This window comes from Tenrec ecaudatus, chromosome 1, assembly GCF_050624435.1.
Source record: "Tenrec ecaudatus isolate mTenEca1 chromosome 1, mTenEca1.hap1, whole genome shotgun sequence".
NCBI classification, from domain to species: Eukaryota; Metazoa; Chordata; class Mammalia; order Afrosoricida; family Tenrecidae; genus Tenrec; species Tenrec ecaudatus.
In genome coordinates this window covers 39216410-39239930 of record NC_134530.1, presented here as the reverse complement: position 1 = coordinate 39239930, position 23521 = coordinate 39216410, and the positions used below count along the sequence as shown (strand labels likewise).

Below are 23521 nucleotides of genomic sequence, written 5' to 3'. Positions count from 1 at the left end.
AGGCAGAGTCCAATTTCCAATTCCGTACTTCCTATGTGTATAAACACTTCCCCACTGCTCTAAGATTTCTCTCCTCATTTATACATGAGATTCAGGCACTTGTTCTGGTCTTGATATCTGCAAGGGCAAGTCATTAAAAACTGTTTCCTTATAAAAAAAAACAAATAAAACAACTTTAAATAAGCATGTGAAGTGGGCCACCCCAAACAAAACAAAAGCACTCTGCTTGGTCCTTGCTGCTATTTTGTTGGCTGTAGAGCACAGTGACAGTTACCATGTTACACATACAGAATCTTCCAAACCATGGTACGAGAGGACTCCAGAAGGCTGGTGAAACTTGTTGTCCTTGATTTCATAATTCCATTTTCCCTTGGGCAGTCTGAAGCCCCCTCAGATAGCTTTGTATTTGCTTTAGTAGTATTTTTGCAAAGCTGAGAAATGGTACCGCCTGCCCATCTACCACAGGGAAGGCTACAAAAGAGAGGAACTCTTGGTCAGTTCCTATTCACCACCATGTGAAGTCAGCCTGCGCAGTAACCAGTGTGTGGTATCCTCCCCACGATGACAGTATGTGAATAAGGTGTTTAAACTACCTTTGCTCTATATGAATCAACAGAAGAAACACAAAAGTCCTAACATATGGATAGATTACAAAAAAGGCAAATAGGTTAAAAAACAATAATTTACAAGGAAAGAAAAATAACATACAACAGTAAGAAACCACTTTTTAACTTGCAAATTAAAGCGGGAGGGGAGCTGGTAAAAATGACAGTGTAAGGAGTTGCTAAGTTATTCAATCAGAATGGAGAATACAGATCAATACATGTTAGCAATACACACACACACACACATATGGATCTTAAAAGCAATCATAAAATTTGACTCATTGGTTTTACTTAGGGAAACCTGGACTAAGTAAAAATGTACATGAGAGTACATAAAACTTCACTGCTAAGTTATGATGATGAAATATTAGGGGGAAACCATATTGTTAAACTCCCATAAGGAATACAACACATTTTGTAAAATGATGCTTAGAAAATACAGACACAGGAAATGTGAAAATTACTTTTAAGAGTATAAAATTTTGCTCATCATATGACCAACTTTTACATGAAAAAAATACATCGAAAGAATGGCTGGTTGGCATTGAAAGACGAGTCTTTTCAAAGTAATTACTGGCAGATGCCCTTCAGTAGGCTGAGGAGCAAAGCGAGGAAGAGGACGACCTGGCAGTCATGCAATCCAAAATAAAACCGGCAAGACAGGGCTGGGGGGGATTTTCAGACAAGAGATGTGAAGCAGGCCTAGAGCTACCAGCCCAGCTTGGGCAGATCAGAAACTCTGGAAGATGTCTCTGTTGGGATGGAATACAGAGACTACTTGATGTGTTTCACCTGCTGTAAGAAAGACAAATAGAAGAGATGAGGTTGGGGATAACAGAAAGCGAACAAAACCAACCCCCAACTGCCAAGACTGCTAGCCATGGAAGCAAAGGCTCACTTAGCTGGCTGGTCTCCACACACTGGGCCACAATATAAAACTGCTAGTCAGAAAGAAAGACTGAAGTACCAAAGGGATCCGCCCAAAGCATTTGAAAGCCATTACCCAAGAAGAGGAAATGGAGTGCCATACAGGGCTGCTGCTTTCTGTAGCCAGCTAAAATGTGTTCAAGGGGAACTTTGAGAGAATGCAAGATTTCAATCTCTAGAAACTTGGCATGTTGGATCAGATTTACAAACCCAGTAATTTGTTTTCTAACCCTCTACCCTACCAAAAACAACAAACAACCCCAACTCACTAACCCCCAGTGATTTTCACTCACCTAGATGTACCCTTCCAATAATCTTCTGGGTGCCCACTCCCTTGGCAATCCCTGCCCAGCGACGGTCCACCAGCCTCATTATATTACACCTTTCTGCACAAGCTTGGCTCATAATAGTCATCTGGGCACCTGCAGGGGCAGGGAAATAGCAGATAATAAAAACACAATTCAGACTTGTGGTTAAGACTTAATCATTAAACTTTCAGTTCCATACTGGATCTCACGCAGTGTGTGGACACTTGATATTGCAGGGCAGGATGGGGTGGTGGCAGACATTTTGTTGTAATATGCTATTTAAAGGATACTTGAAAACTTTACCAACAAGAAAGCAAAACTACCTGGAAAGGCCCTCTCTCTGTGCCTACGAGCAGAGATGCTAAATTAAGCACTTTAGACTCAGCAGATTTCACTGAGCATCTCCAAATATTTCATCATCACTTCTACTCCAAACTTCCTCTGGTTTCCAGACTGCTCTGTGGGTGTACTATAGCCTTTAGGGCTACAGAATGCTCTGCACCTGTCTCTGCTTTTCGTCTTCCTCAAGCACAGCTTTCTTCTGGGAACTTACTCATCTGCTCACAAACCCTTCCTAGCTCCCACTCTTTAGTCTCAAGTCACATGGCCACAGCTTAAGATGCCACCTCACCCAGTGCCCGGTATTGTCAGCCAGATGTAGATTCTGATTACTAAACAAGGTGTCCTCTTCACCCCAATGCACTTTGACACAGTCCCACACCTCCCATTGAGACAGGCTACACCCCACTCCCACCCTGTGTGCTAGCCTTGTCTGCCTCTCCGATGTTAGCAGGCCCACCCCAGGGCCCATCTGTGTCAGCTGACTGAAACACTTCCTGTTCATGTGGCATCATCTTTGGCACTTTAAGCCTGGCGGACGCTGAAAGTTCCGGTCATCTGATTCGAGCTAGACTCAAGAGGGTCCAAAAAAATAAAGGAACAGCGAATCTAGGAAGGCTTTTCTCCCATTTCCTCTCCCCTCTCTAAGCCCATCACAAAGGCTAGCTGTGGATGTGGCTGGAGTGATGGACCCCAGGATACGAGAGCCCCTCACACCGCTTCCCTGCCTTTCTCATGCCTCAGTTTGAAGGCCCCTCCTCTGTCCACAGAGCCAGTTCAGGAGCACGCCCATCAGAGGGAAGGGTCAATAAATGCAGCATGCACTGGGCCAGGGGCTCGGATATATTCACCTCTCCCACTGGTGAAGAGCCCTCTGACCTCCATCGACTAAGTCTTGGCCCCAGGCACTCGAGCCCCAAGGCTCTGCACTTGGCACTCAATAAATACTTTAAAATAATGAACAATCATATTTACTTCTCCTAGAAAGTTTTCAGATGAACAGATGGGGGCAAAGTATTTTTTCAAGCCAGGGCCTTTTCTACTTTAGGAACTGAGCTGTGCAATCTTACAGTCTTGAGTAGAATACAGAGAACTAGTAGGCACGAGAGTACTCCATCACGACCCCATGCTGTTATAAAGAAAAGGACTGTCATTACGAGAAAGGGTCATCAAGAAGTAAAAGGATTAACCAAACCAGCAGATCAAGAAACTGTCCCCTTACCAGGTCACCCCTGTGCCCCGTACAGCTCCCGCTCAAAGAGCCACCGCAGTATCTACCTGAGCTATGCTAACACAGGTGCCTATCCTAAGCCTAGCCACTCCCCATTTCACATCTAACTCCTTAAGAAGCCACAATGCCACATGAGCGTAAGTAAGAAGGAGACACTACAACATACCAAACAGGCTAGGAAATGATGGAAGATGTACAAACAGGACAAGACTGACAGCTGAACCGGTAACTGGCAGGCTTGTTAGTAGTCAGTCCTCATGGCCATCACTTACCTTAGCAGACGATGAGGGTGTATCCCCCCACCCCCACCGCTAACAGGCAAGAAAATGGGGTGGGAGACAGAGACATCACCTGAGTCAACAAAGGCTTTCACAGGATGTCCATTCACTTTGCAGTTAATATAAAGCATCACTACTTGGCCAAAGCTCTCCGGAGCCTCTTCCATAGCTATTGTCATGTTTTCCTCAATATTCTGTTGCCTGTAACAAATGAAAGCCGGGTACTAGCCGCATTGTTGCCACAAAGAAAAGTGTTTTAAAGTCACCAATGCTTAAAAGATTTGTCCAAATCTTTGGCCCGAATTTCAGCAGCTGAGTTACAGAAATGGATATTGGTCCTCTTCCCAGAACCAAGTGGCTCAGTAGGAAATTAGCAAGACAAACTGTAGAAAATCTCAAGGCATAAAAATCATCCTCACATAAACTACTGTAGCGTGGGGGAGAGGGGGGAGCACGTTCCCTTAATAAGAGCAAAAACAGGTACGTAAAATTTCTGAAGAGTCAAGGTCAGAATCCTTTTTATAATGTAGGATTTTAGAATTTCATGACTCCTCCAACTTTTGTTGCTGTGCTCGGTGCTGTTGAGTCAGCTCTAGCTCATGGCGACCCTGTGTGCAGCAGAACAAAGCTGCCCTGTCCTGAGTCTTCCTCATGATGGAAGGAAGGCCCGTTTGAGCCCATTGCTGCAGGCACTGTGCCACTGGGCAACATGCCGCTACTATCCATAGGGCTTTCACTGGCTGTTTTCAAAAGTGGATAGCCAGGCTCTTTTTCCTACTCTGAAAGCCCTGTGGAAAGCTGTCCGCCATTGCTGACCCTGCTACTATTTGAAATACCATGCAGCTTGCATGTTGCTCTGATGGTGGAGAATGGCACCGGTATTTCAAATACCAGCAGGCTCATTTTCACCACAGACTTATTGGGCACCTGGGTACACTGCCTATGTCCAGTGCAATTACGAATACTTTGCAAACATAATACATAGTATATAATAAATTCATGATGTGAAAGCAACTCTAGTATACAGGTAAGGTCCACGCATCCCCAATGTTAGACCCGAACACCAACTCTACCACTTCCTGGCTATATGGCCCTATGTAAATTACTTAGGCTTCTGGGCTGCATTCACCAGACCCACCTAAGGGTTCCTGAAGAATGAGGATTGCTCATTCCAAGGTTGCTCAGAGGTCTAAGGCACCTCGTACACACTGCTAACCTAAGGGCAGACCCTCACAAAAGCACACACATAAGAAATCATCTAGCAATCATCTACCTACGGCCACACAGAGCTCATAAGTTACCTTGTCCATTAAATAACTCCTTCAGAAATTCAACATATTCTAATTTGTACGTGACCAGAAACATACAAAAATGGGAGTTCTAGTGTACTCCAACATTTCATGGGTTATTCTTAATCTCCTTTCAATTATGATACCTCTCGAGATACAAGACTATCAACATTAATAAGTGAACATGGAGACTAAGGCAGGGCTAGGCCCTTGCCTAAAAACAGAGGCAGTGACTAAACAGGGTCCCAGACATGCGGGACACTGCGCTGTCAGCCAGGCCAACCACAGGCCATCCCTCATTGGTCTACAAAGACTGTTAGGGACTAGAGGCAGACTCATGGTTCCTGTGCCGATGGCTGCTTTCACACTACACTACCAGAGATGAGCACCAGCAAGGCAAAAAATGCATTCCCTGTCTTGGCCCTTTATGGAAAAACCGTACAACTGCTCCCATTGTATTGCCTGGTGGGTTGCTTTCTGGTTGGGGGGGCGGGGGACTGAAAGCAACAACAACATCCTAGTTCTATTAAAGTGATAGTTTCACTACCATTTCTGAAAGCAAATATTAAGCTTCTCAGAAAGAGGCGTACTCGGCGAATTTAGTCAGGCAAACATTCACTGAGACACCTCAGTGTACATCTGCCCTACATAATCACTGGTGTGGTGTACCAAATAAAACTCTGACAGGCACTTGATATAATTACCCAGTTTTCTTCCCATTCCATACCACAGGATGAAATTTAGAAACAACTTAAAATTAGCTGCCAAGTCCTGATCTTGCACTGACTCAGAGAACAGTTTCATCATCATCAAAAAAAAAAAAATCCTCTGAAAGAACCCGTTACTGGGCTCTGAATGTAGAGTTTCTTCAGAGGCACCAGGTGTTTGCTTTTAAAAGAAGGGCTGTCTTTCCTCTCCTCTTGAGCACCATGAGCCGCACCGACATGCTGCACTTCTCTGCGGTTCTCCCAGGAGGTCAGGGTCACACTGGCTGTTCTGATACCCCACTGACCCTCCAGCGCCTCCGGGCTGCACACAGTATTCTTAACAAGCCTGCGCGGTTCTCCCTTCTGCCCAGAATGCAGTCTACCTTCAGAGAACACAAATGGGCAGCTCTAACTAAGATGGACGTGATGCAGCTAAGGGGGGCTGAGGGCTGTCAACTGAGTCTGGAATACAATTTACATGTCTCTTATTAAAACTGTAGTCAGAAAAATAAAGAGCCTCATTAGCTCCCCCCCCCCCCCAATTGATACTGTAATCAAACGACCAGGTTAGGCTTCAATAGAGTTGATGGCACAGCCCCTAAAGAGCCACTCAGGATAAAGTGGTCTGGTCAGTTATGTTGTTCTTCTAGTCCGACTGTCAAAACTAGCAACACAAGAGCCTGACCGAACGTCATTCTGTTTGTGATTAGTAAACCCACCAAGGCTGGGATTAGTGCTATTTTATTTGCTAGGCTCCAAGCCTGCAGGTTCTGATGATCAGGTTTGGCTAGAGTCCGACATCTTACAGACTGTAAGCTTTAAAAAGCCTCTCAAGTGATTTTCATCCAGCTCCAGATGCAAAGCCCTCTGTTCTAGAGATCAGAGCTGGAAAGGCAGAGCGTTTTCGTTTGCCCACAGGGCCACACAAGCACTGCAGAAGGAGGACAGACTCAGGACTTTCAGCCCCATCCATGCAGGGCTGGTTCTCAGGCCTGGACTTGAGACTCACACACTCTATCTAAAGGAGGAAGTCAAGTCACCCTGCGGAGCTTGTCTGGCGGGCTCTCTGTACCTTGAGCTGCTTTAGCAAGCTCTGTCAGCAAGCCAGAGGCCTTATTTAAATTTTGGGAGGAGAGGTAGTCATTAAGTTAGGTACCTAACCTTGTACAGTTTTTCACTGATTTTTGAGAAAATGGAAGAAGAGAAAATCAGCCAGAAGACTGAAGTTACTACCTCAATTATAAAGCAGGGAAACAACTTCCAGGCAGATTCCCAATGGTGCACGCAGGTGATGCGCCGTTGGGAATCTGGACTCTGAGTCCTGCCATGCAGGTGGAGGTGTCCTTACCTTATGTCTTCTTCTATCTTTGCCTGAGCTTCCAGATCAAAAGGGTCAGCAGAAAAGAGACGGATCCTTTCCTGCTCTCTCCGGGCTCGGTCCTGCTGCTGTTCCACCAGGACCCTAGAAAACTTCTCTGCAAAAATAAGGGTCTACATTGGTGTCAACGTACTGCTGGACCAGGGGGCTTGAAAAAGTTCACGGAGAAATGGGATGAAAAGTTAATGGAATGCTTTCCGTGAGCTCTTTGAAGCCTCCTGTTTTCACTCGTTATGGATTCTTTCAGACACCAAAGCAACTAGAAGAGACACAGAGAGGTTAAAGTGTTAAGAATGTTTTGGAGTGAGCAATTAAACTCAGCTTTTATTCTCTGAAGCAAGTTCATTTCTGCACTTAAATGCGGTGCAATAAAGCACCATATCGTCTTTACTTAGATGCAGTAACTCCCTCCCTAGATCAAGGGAAAGCTAACTACACCTTGAGGCCAATCAGTGCCTCCCCTCCCTTCCCCTCCCCTCGCCAATGGCCTATGGTGACAGGCAGACAGCGCATGACACTGCTCTTTGCCCCTAGTCTTAGTTCCTCACAACATCCTCTGACCTACTCAAACCAGTCAACCATGGTCAGCCTAATGGAAAACCCATGAGAAGAAACAAATGTGCTATTTAAGAGTGGTGGTTAAAACACGAGCCTTTATTCTGCTATCTCTTACGTGGCTGTACAGCTAAATATCTAGACCTAAAGGAGCCGTTATCACACTCTTGGCAATTGGATATGCAGACTAAGAAATTAAGATAACGGTCAAGATAAGGGCCAGTTGAATTTATACACATGAGATGCATCTGCACAAACACGACTGACAAGAGCACACACTGTACTCCTGCTGTACAGACACTGGCAGCACCGTGCTTACCAGCACAGGGATGGCCTGTGGGAAACGAGACAGGGAGTGACTTTGTTCAATGACAGAAATGTTCAGTACCTTGATTGGGTAGATGGTGACATGAGTGTGCACCATCATCCAGCTCATCAAATTGTGTACTTAAAGTCAGCATGCTTCTCTGCCTGCAGATATTAACCCAATTTTTTAAATGGCCACTTCAGCAATGAATTATTAAGAGTCTATAATTTAATCAGCACAATTTCATAAACACAAGTAGAATGAGCTTTATTCTATTTTTTTATACAGAAGTTATTCATAAACATGACGGAAAATGTTCTGCTTAGTAAAAGAATAACTAAAATATAATTCAAAACAAACTGTTGGCAACAGTTTTTGGTACCAAGACCTGAGGTGGATGAGAATATGGTATTCTACTTTGCTATACAGGCAGCGAGATATCTCATCAAAGAGATCTCAATTGGCATTGGCTGGTTTATTTGTGGTCTCGTCAAGTAAGGACCTAATTTAATTGGCCAAGAGTGTGTTGCTAGAATCAACTTGCAAAGAACTTAAAACAAGGGACTGACCTTGGGGGGGTGAGGGGAGGAGTGTTGATGCTTTATGTCATCCCAAAACCTACTTGCTGCTACTGCCAGTGAACTCAGCCTTCCTTCCACAGACCAATGGACATGCCCACAAATCATGTGACACAGTGGTTGAACGCACCAGTTTCGTGACTCTCTCCCATAATTGTTGTAACACAACTACCTCACCACTGCTCAGCTCTGTTGCCTTCCAAATGTATCAGCTTACCAAGATCTCCACTGAGCAGAGCGTCTGCCAGCGGTGGATTGCGTTCCTTCAGCAAGGACAGTTCGTGGGGGTTGGCCAGCAGCATGTCTCGGAGCAAGGCTGGATTGTCCAAGCCCTGAGGAGATGATGCTCCGTCTCCAGGGGAGCTGAGGGGCTGCTGTACTCCTGGTGGCTGGCGCTGTCGGGAGCCTGATGTGCCAGGTACAGCTATACTGCTGAAATCTATTCGGGGCAAGTCTGTCGGAAAAAATCAATTCCAAGTTTATCCCAAGAGACTCCATACAAGCAATCATTGAAGGAAATATAACATTAACTGCTCTAAAAGCCCACGGTGGCCAATGGTCATCGTAGACTTCACTGCTACCACCTTCCTCATGCTGAACATGAAGGCGAGCATTTATAAGGGGGGGGGGGAGTAGGAGAGAGTGGAGCACATCCTGGCCCACCAGGCCTTAAGGACGATGACCCCATTTAGAACAGCCAGTACCACATGGCCAGCTCCACTATGAGACATGACGCCCCTCACTGACCCATGGCCCTGCGGGAGACAGCACCAGAGACAGTGTGGGAATTGCGTCCGACCTGATCCCACCACACCGAGGCAAAGCACTGGGGGAGTGCAGCGGAACAGCAAGGGAATGGAGCGGCAAGGTCCCCAGGGAATGCTGAAAGTGGACTTTGGGGCCAAGGCGTGGTGCCCCAACAGACTGGACTGGAAAACACTCCTAAAGGTCAACAAATGATCCTTGAACTAAAAAAAAAAAAAAGAGAGAGAGAGAGATGGGGAAAAAGAACAGAAATGAGGGGGCACTGACTCCCAGTGATTGACTTATCCCTGGGTATACATCAAGCTTTAATTTAATTGGTAAAAGTACATTAAAAAAAAATAAAATCCAAACCCAAGTTATTTCAATCTAAAGGTGATTCCTGCGAATATGGTTTCATACCTTGGGTAAATAATGGGTAAATACTATCAGTGAGCAACACAGTATGAGAGAAACTCTGCCAATCTGTGCCCAACATACTGGCTGGTGGAGTTCTAACTGTGCCTGGAACTCATGCCAGCATCTGAGCATCATCACTAATTCTTTCCAGGGCCCTTAGCTGCGAGTAATCAACTTACAGGGGAGAAAACAAACAGAAGGAACGGGGATTTGCATAGGTTCTCAGTGCTGACTACACCAAAGTTACCGCAGGGTTAGTCAGATGTTACATGCAACTCTCAGATGGAGCTGATGCTATTAAAATGGAAGAAACGGGGCTGGGGTGGGGTGGGGCGGGGCGGATTCATTACTGAGCTTCTGTCAAGGATGATGGACAAACGTGGAAATGGATCATGAGGATGGGTGAATCACACAATGCCACACCAGATGTCACATAGAAGACACAGCTAATGGTTTGTTACATATACATTTCCCAAAAATTTATGAAACGAAAGGGAAATGGCAATTTAATCATCTTGTAAGAGTTATTAAAGAGGTCACAGGTGGCTCAGTAGCAGAATTCTCTTCTCGGCAGGCGATCCAGTTTCCTGGTCAGCGCACCTCATGCCCAGCCAAAACTCAGCTATGGCAGTCTGTGGTAATGAATCCCAAGATGCTGAGAGCTAGAAGTTTCATTACAAAAAGGACCACCGAGTGTAATGTTCAGAACAGCCTTGGGCTGGTGGCCAGGAGCCTGGGTGGCTTGGGAGATTGGGCATCACGCTGGTAACTGTACTGTCTGTGGTTCAAACCTACCAGCTGGTTCTCAGGGAAAAGCTGAGACTGCTTCTGTAAAAGATTTACCGTCTCTGAAACCCTCTGAGTGGAAATTGAATTAATGGGAGATTTGTATATTTGGGGGGTGGCGGGGGGCGAAAGGAAGAGCTAGGTGTAAGGAGTTTCATAAGTTACTATTTCTTAGGGTGAAGAACATGATACCAGCTGTACAACTATGACTCCTCAAACTCACAGAACGGTCGTCTTCAAGTGGATGAATGACACAGTCATCACACCTCAGGAAACATGCAAATTCCATTAGCCCACGAACTCCTGAAGTCCTCCTAGCACATACCCTTCTAGTGAGAAGACTACATGAGTACACTCCCTGTGAGGAGTTTCTCAGGCTGTGGCTATGAGCCGCCGACTAGATGCCACCTCACAGGGACCTCGCTTTGACCACAGGCTTTCAGAGGCTGTCACCTTAAAAGGCAACTAACACAACATCAACAGGCAGGCTTTCTTTGTGGGTGAAGAACTCTTCATCTCTACCTATGATACATTAAGGGGTCCTGGTGTCCTAATTCCTTATGTGACGTATTATAATTCTCCACTCTATGCCTGTAGCTATAAGGAACCCTGGTGGCTAGAGGGCTACGCAGTGGACTGCTAATTGCAAGGTCAGCTCCATGGATGAAAGATGCGGCTTTCAAACATGGTGAAGGAACACAGCACATGGTGTAAGAGATGAAAATACTAATAATTTATAATTTATCAGGGGTTCATGAGGGTGGGAGGTGGGGTGTGTGTGTAAAAAAAGACGCTGATATCAAGGGCTCAAGCAGAAAGAAACGATGATTGCAAACTATGTACAAAATGTGTTTGATACAATTGATATATGGATTGTTGTAAGAGGTGTATGAAGGTAAACAAACGGCCATCTAGCTGAGAAGCAACAAAGCCCACATGGAAGAAGCACACCAGCCTGTGTGATGAGGTGTCGAAGGGATCAGGTATCAGACGTCAAAGAACAAAAACTCTTATTGTGAATGAGGCGGAGTGCAGAGTGGAGACCCAAAGCCCATCTGTAGGCAATTGGACATCCCCTTACAGAAGGGTCTTGGGGAAGACAAGCCAGTCAGGGTGTAGGAGGGTAGAGGGAAGGTGGGGTAGAAAGGGAAAACCAATTATAAGGATCTACATATAACCCCCCTACCTGGGGGATGGACAACAGAAAAGTGGGTAAAGGGAGACAGCCAACAGTGACAAAATAATAATTTATAAATTATCAAGGGTTGATCAGGGGGCGGGAGTAGGGAGGGAGGGGGAAATGAGCTGATACCAAGGGCTCAAGCAGAAAGCAAATGTTTTGAGAATGATGAGAGCAACAAATGTACAAATATGCTTGACACAATGGATGTATGAATTGTGTTGAGTTTTATGAGCCCCTGATAAAATGATTTTTTAAAAAAGAGGTTATGAGTCCCCAATAAAATGATTTATTAATTAAAAAAAAAAAGATGAGGCTTTCTACTCACAAAGATTTAGTCTGGGAAGCCCACAAGGGCAGGTCTATTCAGTCCGCTAGGATTCGATGAGTCAGAATCAACTTAATGGCAGTGAGTTTGTTTGTTGTTACATTGTCTTCAGAGACCACTCACTTCAGAATAATTTTTAAAACCTTGTTTACCTTCATAGAACATGACCCTTGATCACCATTTGGGTCTGGAAAGGTGTGTAGTGTAAGCCACTATGTAAAGCACTCCCATCTACTGGCTCACCTGTCCAAAGAAGCCATACAGGAAACAGCAACAGTGAATCAGAACAAACAATCTCACTAAACTAAGCAGTGGGAGGTTTGGTTAACTACTTCTGGCAGATTTTTATTTACTGGCCTATTTTAGCCACTACTACCTCTACAGCTTATTAAGACGTATGTAGCCCAAGGGACAGATGTAATCCAGATCTGGTAGGGATGGTGCTTGCTGGTGTCTTATAGCTCCAGTTTCAAGCTGAATGGAAGCATTGTGTAATAAGCTAATAAGGCTTACCACCACCCCAACACCTATCATCTGTTTCCACAAACTTGAAAACCAGATGACCTAGAGCAGTGGTTCTCAGCCTTCCTAATGCCGTGACCCTTTAATACAGTTCTTCATGTTGTGGTGACCCCCCCCCCAACCATATTATTTTCTTTCTTTTTTTTTAACAATTTATTGGGGCTCATACAATTCTTATCACAGTTCATACATATACATACATCAATTGTATAAAGCACATCTGTACAGTCTTTGCCCTAATCATTTTTTTCTCTTTTCTTTTTTTACATTTTATTAGGGACTCATACAACTCTTATCACCATCCATACATATACATACATCAATTGTATAAAGCACATCCATCCATATTATTTTCATTGCTACTTCATAACCGTAATTTTACTACTGTTATGAATTGGGTGACCCCTGTGAAAGGGTCGTTCAACCCCCAAAGGGGTCATGACCCACCAGTTGAGAACTGCTGAGCTGGAGAATGAACTCTTCACACATGCACATGCTTGCGTATTATTTCAAGGGAAAGGGACACAGAGACCCATAAACAGATTATAAACTGTTCCAGATAGGGCATCTGAGATAAGTCTCTCTTTGCTTTTTATTGATGAAGATTTACAAAGGAGATCAGGTTTACATCACCAATATGTGGTTCATGGCAACCCCTTTATCCTACTTCCTTCCAGTGTTTCCTGTTTCCATTCCTCCTCCTTCACTCAGCCTTCGTTACTTTGTCGGGGAAATGCTGCCCTTATGTATCTTAAATTGTCCATCATTCAATTCCAGATGCAAATAGTGACTAAGGGTTACAAGTTTGGGGCCTCCCACCAGTCTCTGCTGACCACTAAGCCTCATCTCCTGATCACTGAGCTGTTTCACTTTCCTCTAACATGATCCTGTTCAGAGCACTTGGTAGCTAGAGGCAGCCACGCACCCTCTACAGCTTCTGTCTCAGGGTTGTGGACATGGATGCTTGCATGGCCCTAAATTAGGCCGCTGGACTAGCTGACACAACAGTTTCTTATCACACGATGAACACTGCTGGCTTGGGAGAGAATCAGAAACTAACTTCATGTTCATCAAGTTCAGTGTAATGGAGAAAGCACCATGTTTTACTTTTTGTGCTGTCTTACTAGCTATGCGACTTTGAAGACACCATTGTACAACTGAACTTCATCTGTTAAAGAGAAAAAATTGTACAGAGGAATCTCTTCCCCCACAAGAGTTATGAACTGGCGTAAAATGCGGGTGCAAGTGCCTGGCTGACTGTAAAATGCTCTACAAAGGCCTGTCCCCAAAGGTGATACACAAATGAGCAAAAGTCAGTCAAGAACCAGAGGCATAGGGAGGCTCCTTTCCAGTCCTTCCGGAGGGTCACTGAAGATAGTTAGCAGCAGCCAGCGATGACTGAGGGCTATGTCCTCACAGTCTCGGGGGAAGTCTTTTCAAGGCCAGTCTGGCTAGGTTAATTACGGCACCCATCTCACAGATGTGAGAAGCAATATAAGAAGTTAAATACCGTAACTTGTCCATGGGCAGAGTCAGGCTCTGTGTCCCAGTGAGTGTTCTTTATCCACAGACATGCATGCTGAACAACTCTGATATGCTACCTAACGATGCTTGTGTGATACCCAGTGACCCAGCTGCCACCTAGTTGCGTTAACTGAGGGTGACCCCATGGGACCGCCAGAGCAGAACTGAGTCTCCATGGCTGTGACGTTTGGCAAACTGATCACCAGACTGTTTTCTGGGGTGGGTTCAAACTGCCAATCTTTCCAGAAGTAGCCCAGTCCTTAACCGTCTGCTCCACCAAGATGGATGTTAGTGGATGGTGGGCTATTATGAGATCTCTTACTTGGGAATTGCACTGAAGGTCGAGGATCCGCACTTTCCTTCTGTCGTAAAATCACAACATCCCCATCTTTCAAGCCATAGGAAGCCAGTGATCTGTGGTTGTCTGTGAGAGGTCTTTCGGCATACACAATCTACAAGAAAAAGTTGAGTAGCATGAAGCACTGAGACAGAACAAGGCACAAACCAGAAAGACGATTTTCCCCCTCTTAATCAGATGATGATGTCACGCCTTGCTCCAAGCCCTCCAGTGGTCTCTCGTCGCGCCTGCACTAAAACCCAAAGTTCTTCCACCGAAGAATAGCCCCAAACAATGTGGCACCTGGCCCCCTTCTCTGACCAACTCTCACACCGTGGTGCCATTCCTCCAGTAAGATCAACTCTCCCTTGCAGTGCTTTCACTTGCTCTTCTCACTTAACAGGATACATTGTTTATTTGTCCATCTTTCTGCCCCACTAGAAGCTAAGCTACCCGAGGTCAAGGGCTTTGCTTGGTTCTCACGGTCCACTTGTCTAGAACATGGTCTGCTATGACAACGAATGCTCAAATACAAGGGGCTTCAAAAAACGTGTGCAAGGATTCCTCTCTCCCATGAACTTTTTGAGAGCTCCTCATCTACGCTAGTGGGTCCAATTTTAGGTTTAACTTGGAGCAGGGAGAGAAACGGGAAAGATACCCACTGGGTAGGCTAAATATAGCGCCAGCAAACAATGTGTACACTTTGACATGCTCTTCCACACGGGTGGGTCTGCGAGGCTCTCAAACACCACTTTCCTGCATGCTTCCTTCTGTTCTACCACCGCAAAGTCGTGTCATTCGCACGTTTATGAGTGGAAGACAAAGTGGGGAAGAAATTCAGAAAAGAACAATTAAACACACCTGCTAAAGGGATCAAGGTTGTTTTTATGTACAACAGCATAAAAACGGACAAGAGAGTGCACTGTGGAAAGGAGAGAAAAAACACACAAGACACGCTATCATTTACCATCTGCCTCCTGTACTTCCAAGGGGCACTCAGATAAGTAAACTTTGAGTTCCATGAGGCTTTCTTTACGATTTGTTTTTCTGTGTACAGAGCCATTGAGTCACATGCAAACTGCGGAACTGGAGTAGAATTCCATCCTGGCTCTGCTGATAACTCATCCACAGGACATGGAACCGTCACTCAGCTGGCCCAGGCCTCAGAGTTCCCATTTCTCAAACGGCAGCTGGGGCGACAGAATCATTAACAGCTGTACCTTCCAGTTCTTTCTGCTACACTACCATACTGCAGTATCTTCCTCGGAGATTCCCCACAATTCTCATGGCAAGGGTGCCTGGCACACAACCAGAAACTAGCACACTGAAACTGAACAAGAAGGACTTTAGAATTTGCACTGACAATAGAACAGAAACAACAGGAGTCTGAATTTAGTTCACCTCACATCAAATCCTATGGAGAAGAGCAAAAAAACTGGCTAACAGCTGTGTGCCCAAATCCGCACTTGCAGGTTCTACACATAACACAGTGGTAGCACAGTGATTATATGGTGCTTGACTGCTAAGGAGAGGCTGGCAGTCTAAAGCGACCAGCCACTCCACGGGAGAGAGATGTGGCAAACTGCTCCCATACCGATGTACAGCCTTGGAAGCCTGGGCAGGGTCTACTCAGTCATAAAGAATCACGGAATTGGAATCAACACGTTTGGTCTTTGTTTTTCATACATAACTAGAAAATATTATTAATTCTTACAATCTTCAAAGTTAAACCAGATTGCAACTGACACTGCATTATCCCATTCACACTTATTTAAGCACACCTCATGCAAAACTACACTATAATCAACACAGACTGTTTAGCAATATAACCTGAGAACTGTAGCATAATTTGAGGGGTGACCTGGGGTTAAAAAAAAAGCAAGGTCAAAAGCAAAACATAAATCTGAGTGTCAGTGTCACGTTTGAGGTGTGCAGCAAGGAAAGAGGAGACATAAGAAAATGATGACACAGGTAGGCTCTTAGCAGAAGGCATTGGCACTGTGGAGCCACCATAATCAAGTATCAGTCCTCCCAAGGCCTCCTTACTTCCCCGGGTTCAGAAACAGCACTGTCAGGGTACTTGGAGATGTATGATCAGCCTCACCGAGCAGCGACAGATACTTCTAAGAGAATGCCTATTTCTTTACCATGAGAAAACAAACTTGGGAAGTGACAATGTTCCTTTCCATGAGACCAATGACCTTTCTTCGTGTACAAAATGCTCCACGGAAAGTGAAACGAAAACAGCAACTACTGTTAAGTGATGTCGATGAAGAACCAGTGTTAAATAGGATAGGTTTCAGCCTCCCACTTAATCCTCATATCCTCTTACAAAGTCTCACAAGTATGAGCCCTCTTTCACTCACAGGGAAGTGAAATGTAGAGTTCAGTGACTAAGGTCACACAGCTATTAAGATAAACGGGACTGAAGCCACACCTGCCTGCTTTTGAAGCCCATATTCCTCATAAATACCATACACAACTTCCCAACCACAGCCATCCCCCACCCCTAAGTGTCCTGCAGAATTAGCGGGAGGATTATCAGTAAGAACTTTTAAGCCATCCATCATCACTAAGTGATGCTCACTGCTCAATGCACCCTCCTTGCCTTGGTCAGTAAAGGGGTGAACGCTACCTACAACTTATGCTTTCGAGTCCCACTTTACAGGAGCCACTCGCCATTCCACCACTGTGTGGTTGCTATTTCCTCATTGGACAATGCAATCCGGAAATAAGGCAGTCAGATCCAACAGGAAACACAGTTCCTCATCAAGTCAAGCCTGGATTTTACATGTGCAATAGTGCTCTGTGGCTCACTGTCCTAGAAACTGGAGACTGTGGAGCAAACACTCTGCCTACGGGGACAGGACCGAGTGTCCAGTACCGAGATACAGGAGAGCCTGGCTGGAATTATAACTGCCACAAACAAGCAACTTCTTTTTACTGGAATAGGGCGAGTCTGTGACAGACAACGACGTGACAGCTTAAGCCCCAGAATTAAGTCTGGGTTGTTTTCCAACGAAACATGAATGTTAGACCAATGGTCCCAAATCTCTCCCAGTCCAAATAGAGCAGGTTTCAGAGACAGTGTTCCAGACACACCATCACCTGTGTGCTTTCCATGGTGCATGTTACCCAGCTCAGGGTCTCTAGTGCACAAAAGCCAGGTTTTGCCACCTCAAAAGAGAGAACTGACCCAGCTAGATGTCTTCAGCTGCAAAACTGGCACACCTGTTCATACTTACTCTGGAGAAGGCACCCTAGAGAATGAGATTTAATCTTAATCAACATCTTACATAGACTAATTAATGAAACCCCAAAACCTTTAAATACCATGTCAAATGTGTCCTGGCCTCTGGATATGAACTTTCAACCAGCAGAAATCTTTAACGGTCTATTTCTGGCAGTAAGGGCCACAAGTAAAGGCCACAGAATCACCGCCGGGAGTGCACTTAATATTAACTGCTAATTACGCACACACTATAAGCCAAGTACCCTACCTACACTATTCCATGCCAGTCAGGTTGACTTTTACAAACCAGCTAAGACAGTGGTTTGCAATACCGAATTACAATGGCTGTTAAAAAGTTTTAACATTTAAGGTTTACAGAATGACTTTTCTTGCCACGGTCCTATGGCTCCTACAGAATGACTTAGTGGGACTACGTACGTAAATAAGGCACATGAACATGGAACCCCTATGGGGTGAGACCATGTAAATTAGATAAATGGAACCCTAAACTAGGGGATTGCTCAAAGTTTTGTTTTCCTACTAAGCTTAAGAAAGAGCCAATCCCAGAACAGAGAAGGATGTCACCACTAAGAAAAGAAGAACCAGGAGAGGAGTGTATCCTTTGGACTAAGAATTCCACACTGGGAACCTCTTAGATCCAGGGGACAGCTGTAAAGCCAGAGATGGCAAAGTAGTGAGAAGTGGCACAGAGAAATGTCATTCGATGGTAGAGTGGTCTTCTTGGGCCAGAGTGGGGCGGCTACAGGTGTGCCAACCCAGAGGGCGAGGAAGCTGAGTGCCTTTGGGTAGGAGGCTGGTGGAGGGAGTAGGATGCCTTCGGACACTTACTGGCAGAGCTAACCAGCTTTGTGACACTTGCATCAGGAGGGCAGAAGCAAGGCTGAGAGTCAGAGGCAAGGCTGTGTGACTAAGCACAGCTGCCTGACTCAGGAACAATTTCCTAACGTGTCCAGGATTCAGAACTGTTGCCTGTTCTCCCCACGTAGTCGTGAGGACTGTCTGTGAGTTGTGCAGCCACTGCTGTACATCATGGAACCTAGCAGAACGGAAGGAAACGAATGGCTGTGTGCAGAACTGGTGAAAAGGGTAAAGGTCTGTTTGATTTTCAGCTCATAGGAATCAGCCTTGGTATTTTATAACGTTTGATCTGGCAATACACATCTAAGGGTTTTCCTGAGAAAACAAGCAGAACTACATGAAGCCTTAGGAAGAGAAATATTTATAGCAATATTACTCATAGCTGCTCCCAAATCCCCAATAGGAAAATAAATCATCAAACATAGTACATCTTCATGATGGAGCAAAGATGAATGAATACCTTTGTATTATGGTGCTGATGGAGAACATTAACTATACCATTTACTACCAGAAGAATAAACAAATTTGTGCTGGAAGAAATACAGACAGATGTTCTTAGAAGTGAGACGGTAAGACTTCACCACACGGACTCTGGCTATGTTAAGAGGAGGGTCCAGGGAGTTCCTGAAGATAGACATCATGCTTGGAAAAGTGGAGAGATAGCAAAAATGAGGACAAGACTCAACCAGAGACTGACACAGTGGCCAAAACAATGAACTCAAAACACAGGAAGGACTGTGATGATGACACAGGACCGGGCAATGTTGTCTTTCTGTTATACGTAGTTACCATGAGTCAGGAGCAGCACCACAGCGCCGAACAATAACGTATGATAACACAGGATGCAGTCAGTGAAGTCTATAAATTCGAGCATTTTTAAATGGCATGGGAAATGTAGACAACTTGGTGCTGAGAAAATAAGATGTAAAACTGTTTACACAGTTCAAGGCCTATTATGTTGAAAAGAGCCACCAATTGTGTAAAGAAAAAAGGTTAGCAGTCATTTCTGGGTTAAGAGGCAGTAAGTTATTATGCTTCCTTTATAGTCTCCCATATGTTACAAGTTTACTACAGTGCAGTATTTATGAGGTAACACCAATCACTAGAAGAGGTAGTCATCAGAAGAGAGGGGGACCCTCAGTGAGATGGACTGCACAAGAGCTGAACCAACAAACCCAAACGTGCCCACACTCAAAATGGCAGAGAGCAGGATTTTGTTGGTTATACAGAAGGCCAGTAAGAGGCAGTAACTAACGAGGGCGGAGGGGATACAGGAAAATAAGCAGGCCAAAACCAGCTACAAGAGAAAATCTGTTTCCATTGGTTTAAAAGTGTTTCACAAACCACAAGTTATGCTGTGTGCAGAGCTGCCTCATCAGAATCACACTATTGAAAGGATCTGCCATTGGATAAGCCTTTCACCTGAGGGTCCTCACATACAGTTCACCACAAGCCACTTACAGAGATAACTTGTTTTGAAAACATGAGGGCATTATTTAAAGGGAAGGTAAGGCCTGATAATTTGTTTGAAGTTCACCCAGCCAAGCCTGCATCAAAGCGCCACACGGAGCCAAGAGTGGCTTCCCAGCCCACACTTGTATGAGGAGCTGGAACATGCCCAGCTTTGATCACATGTAGAAGTAGAGATGGCGTCTATTCTAAATTTGTCATCACACGCCACAGTGCATTACAACTGACTAGAGCTGCTAAAAAATGATCACTTTTCCCCAAGTTTATGCTTACACACATCTGAAGGTGATGTGAGAGACTGAATTCTAAGCCAGGAACCCCTAGTGCGGGGCAAGAATCCAAGACAGCCCTTTAAGGGCGTTCAAACAGAAAACAGTAGTCCTTCATTTCTATGTACTGTATGTGTATGCACTCGTGTATAAGCCGAGTTTCCCGGCACATTTTTAGTGTAGTTTTTGTGGTAAAATTAGATGCCTCGCTGACATTCGGGTCGGCTTATACTTGAGTATATACGGTGTTTGATTTCATCGTTATAGTCTCTTTCGTCCTGTTTACCTATATTACTTCATGTATATAATATGATCTCTCTATAGAACACGCTATATACCTCTTTTATATTGTACAGAACAAATGATTTCTATACATGGGTGCACTTTCAGAAACGTTTTACTGGTAGGGATACATGACTAAGTTTGCAGACTAGTGGTCTGGACGCAGAATGGCAGCAAATGGCCAAGAACTTAAAAATACATTCCCTGGAAGAAATGGATTCAGAAATAGGCAGCGAAGGCAGGGGGACCGAGCAGGTGAGGGGGAGGAATGCAGTGCAGAGGCCAGGAGGACCATGAGGGAGGATGAGTAATATGGAAGGGCCCTGGGAGGTATGCACAACAAAGGAAGCTCTCCTGGTAGGTAAAGACGATGTGTTTGTGGAGGTTTACTATTATGATTTGAAGAAAGGAAATGACTCAAGTGTCTAGGGTGGATCCTGTTCCTGCCTGATGGACAAGCATGTGAAAGACAACCGACCACCAGACATCTTAAAATAGATACTGTGCTGTCAGGTTACAATGGAGCCAAGGGAACAAACTTGAAAAACAGGAGCTGTTTAGGGCGATGTAATACAGACTTAACACAAGTGGGAGCCCAGGTTCCATAGGCTAATATGGCTTGGGAAGGAAATAAATGCCAAGACACTGACATCATGACCAAGGAAGAATCTGGAATTAGCCTAGGCATTCCACTGGTAAGGTAAATTCCACCTAATCTAAAAACTGAATGGACCTCATAACTGTCTGCCTCGACCACATAATTGTTTTTTAATCTGCCATTCCTTTTCATGTACTTATAGAAAATGCTTTTTACTACCATCTGAAAAAAAATGGGAGGAATACAATCACTTTCTTTCCCCTTTCCCAAACCCTGAAAACAGCAAAATCCATTTACATTTAAATTTTTATTTCCCCTGTCAGACGGTAATTATAATCAGGGCAATATAACAGAGGGAAAGAAACGATCAAAAAGGCCATCTTCAAATATTTAAGAATTGATTTTTTTTTCTTCCTTACTTAAAACAGTGCTTTCCAAGTTCTCTCCATGAGGGGTTCATGGCAGGAACTGGTGTTTTTGTGTATTAACTCTTTATAGAATTTGTACACACATCACCAAACTTTTTGGTGTTTAAACCAATTTCTCTGTAGCTTTTGCCAGTGTGTATTTGAAGTGATATTCCGCACTCTGCAATACATGCTGGGCACTCAGCTTTATGCTAAGGCTCTAAAGTTCACGTAGCACAAAGGAATCCTACTCACTACCGAACAAAATATTGGCACATCTGTACACCATAACCCAGGGCTGAACAGGCTGTAGTGGAGCAATGGTTTCTGGAACTATTTCATAACTGCAGTAGAAAATCACGCTTTATAGCCTGCCTTGGAGGGCTCTGATAATTTTATTAAGTTTAGACTGTGTCGTCCAAAGCCCAGTTATTAAATCAGGATTGAAGGGTTTGAGTGTTTGGGCCATGAAGTTACTGTCACAGAGCCTGCATTCTGGAACAATTTAAGTAAATGGAAGAGGCGGTGAACTTTCCAGCAGAGAAGGGACCTGAAACCACTCCATCATACTAAAGAGAAAGTATTACATCATTTCCATGCAAGTATTCTAATAGAGCACCGACTTAAATTCTCACATGTTAACTTGAAAGAAAGAGGAGCTTTTGGACAACTTGCGTTGAACTACAATCTTGGTTTGTTTGTTTTTTCTTTTTGAAGGGTTGAACCAGGAATACGTGTAGCAGGGGAAAGAGGATTTCCAAAGACCTCCAAAGTAGGTAGTTTGAATCTCCAATTCCTCCCCCTGCCCCAAGGCACAGATTGGTACATTTAAAGGCAAACTTCAAATCCGTCGACAGGAACAGCAAAGCAAATGAACATGTATCTACTACAGTGATCCAAACTGGTATTTCTGGTTGGGGAAGCAGGATCTATGAATCCTTGCAAATCCCGTGCTGGTTCTGAGGTCCACGACAGACAGCACCCCAAACTCGGGGAGGAAGGGCGACAAACGAGAAGGTGAGCGCCCTCCCCACCACAGCCCATGGGCCCCTCACGCTGCAGTGGGCGCGTCTGCGGCCGGTTTCTCGGCTCCCTCCCCTCACACCCCACCCGGAGCTCGGGGTGTCAGCGGCGGACAGCCGCCGACTCCGGTTCCCTTCCAGATGCGGGGGCGGGCGAGGAGAGGCCGGGCCTGCACCTCCCACCCCCCCGGCCCCACTCCCCGTCAGCAGCGAAGGGAGGCCCCTGAGGCCGGGAAGGCTCCGAAGGGAGGCCCGCTCGCTGCCCGGCGTACCTGGCTCTCGGCTGCGGGGATGCCGGACTCGAGCTCGCACAGCGCGCGGAAGTTGTGCAGCTCGAAGTCGGCGTCGACCTGGAGGGAAAAGGTCACCTCGGAGAGGTCCCTCCGCACACAGTACACCGTGAGCAGCATGGCCCGGGCCCGACCCAGCTCGGCGCGGCCTCGGCGCGGGGCGGAGGGGCGGTGGCGGCGGGGCCTGGCTGCCGCTGCGGGCGGACGGCGCGGGCTGCTGGCTCGCCCGCTCGCAGGCTGCTTCCCTCCCTCTCACACGCTCAGGGACTCGCTCGCTCGCTCCCTCCCGCCTCACTAGCTAGCACGGCCGCCGCCGCCACCCGCTCGCGACTCCGTCTGCCTATCTGCCGGCTTGCCTCCCACCGCTGCCGCCAAGCACGCCGGCCGCCCGGCGCCCCGCCCCGCCGCAACGCCGCTGCCGTAAAGCCCGCCTCGTTCCCTCCGCCTTCACGACGCAACGGAAGGGGCGTGGTCGAGGAGGGGCGGTGGGCTTTGAGGAAAAGATGAAGGCGGGCCGACTAGGGCGGCCCGGCAGAAGGGCAAGAAAATGGGAGGAAAAGACGGGGCTTCAGAAAAAGAGAAATATATTCATTGATGTATTCAGTCGGCTTAATAACCGAAGTCCATGCAAGGGTCCACCAGCTCATCTATTCATTCAACAGGCATTTATTAAACGCTTCCTCTACCATGTGCTAGGGGAAATCCCAACCCAAATTCACTGCCATGGAATCA

General features: G+C 45.6%; 1 protein-coding gene across 1 annotated transcript in view; it reads right to left on the bottom strand.

The window, feature by feature from the left end:
* The window catches only part of DDI2 (DDI proteasomal shuttling factor 2), a 30102-nt gene extending 6949 nt beyond the window's left edge, over positions 1-23153 (bottom strand). The window contains exons 1-6 of the mRNA XM_075550942.1: positions 22772-23153; positions 14326-14455; positions 8720-8956; positions 7033-7159; positions 3762-3889; positions 1826-1954 (exon numbers count right to left, since the gene is read on the bottom strand). Coding sequence (XP_075407057.1) covers positions 1826-1954; positions 3762-3889; positions 7033-7159; positions 8720-8956; positions 14326-14455; positions 22772-22909 — 889 coding nt within the window. The 5' untranslated portion in view covers positions 22910-23153. The remainder of the gene's footprint in view (positions 1-1825; positions 1955-3761; positions 3890-7032; positions 7160-8719; positions 8957-14325; positions 14456-22771) is intronic.
* Positions 23154-23521: the final 368 nt, after the last annotated feature.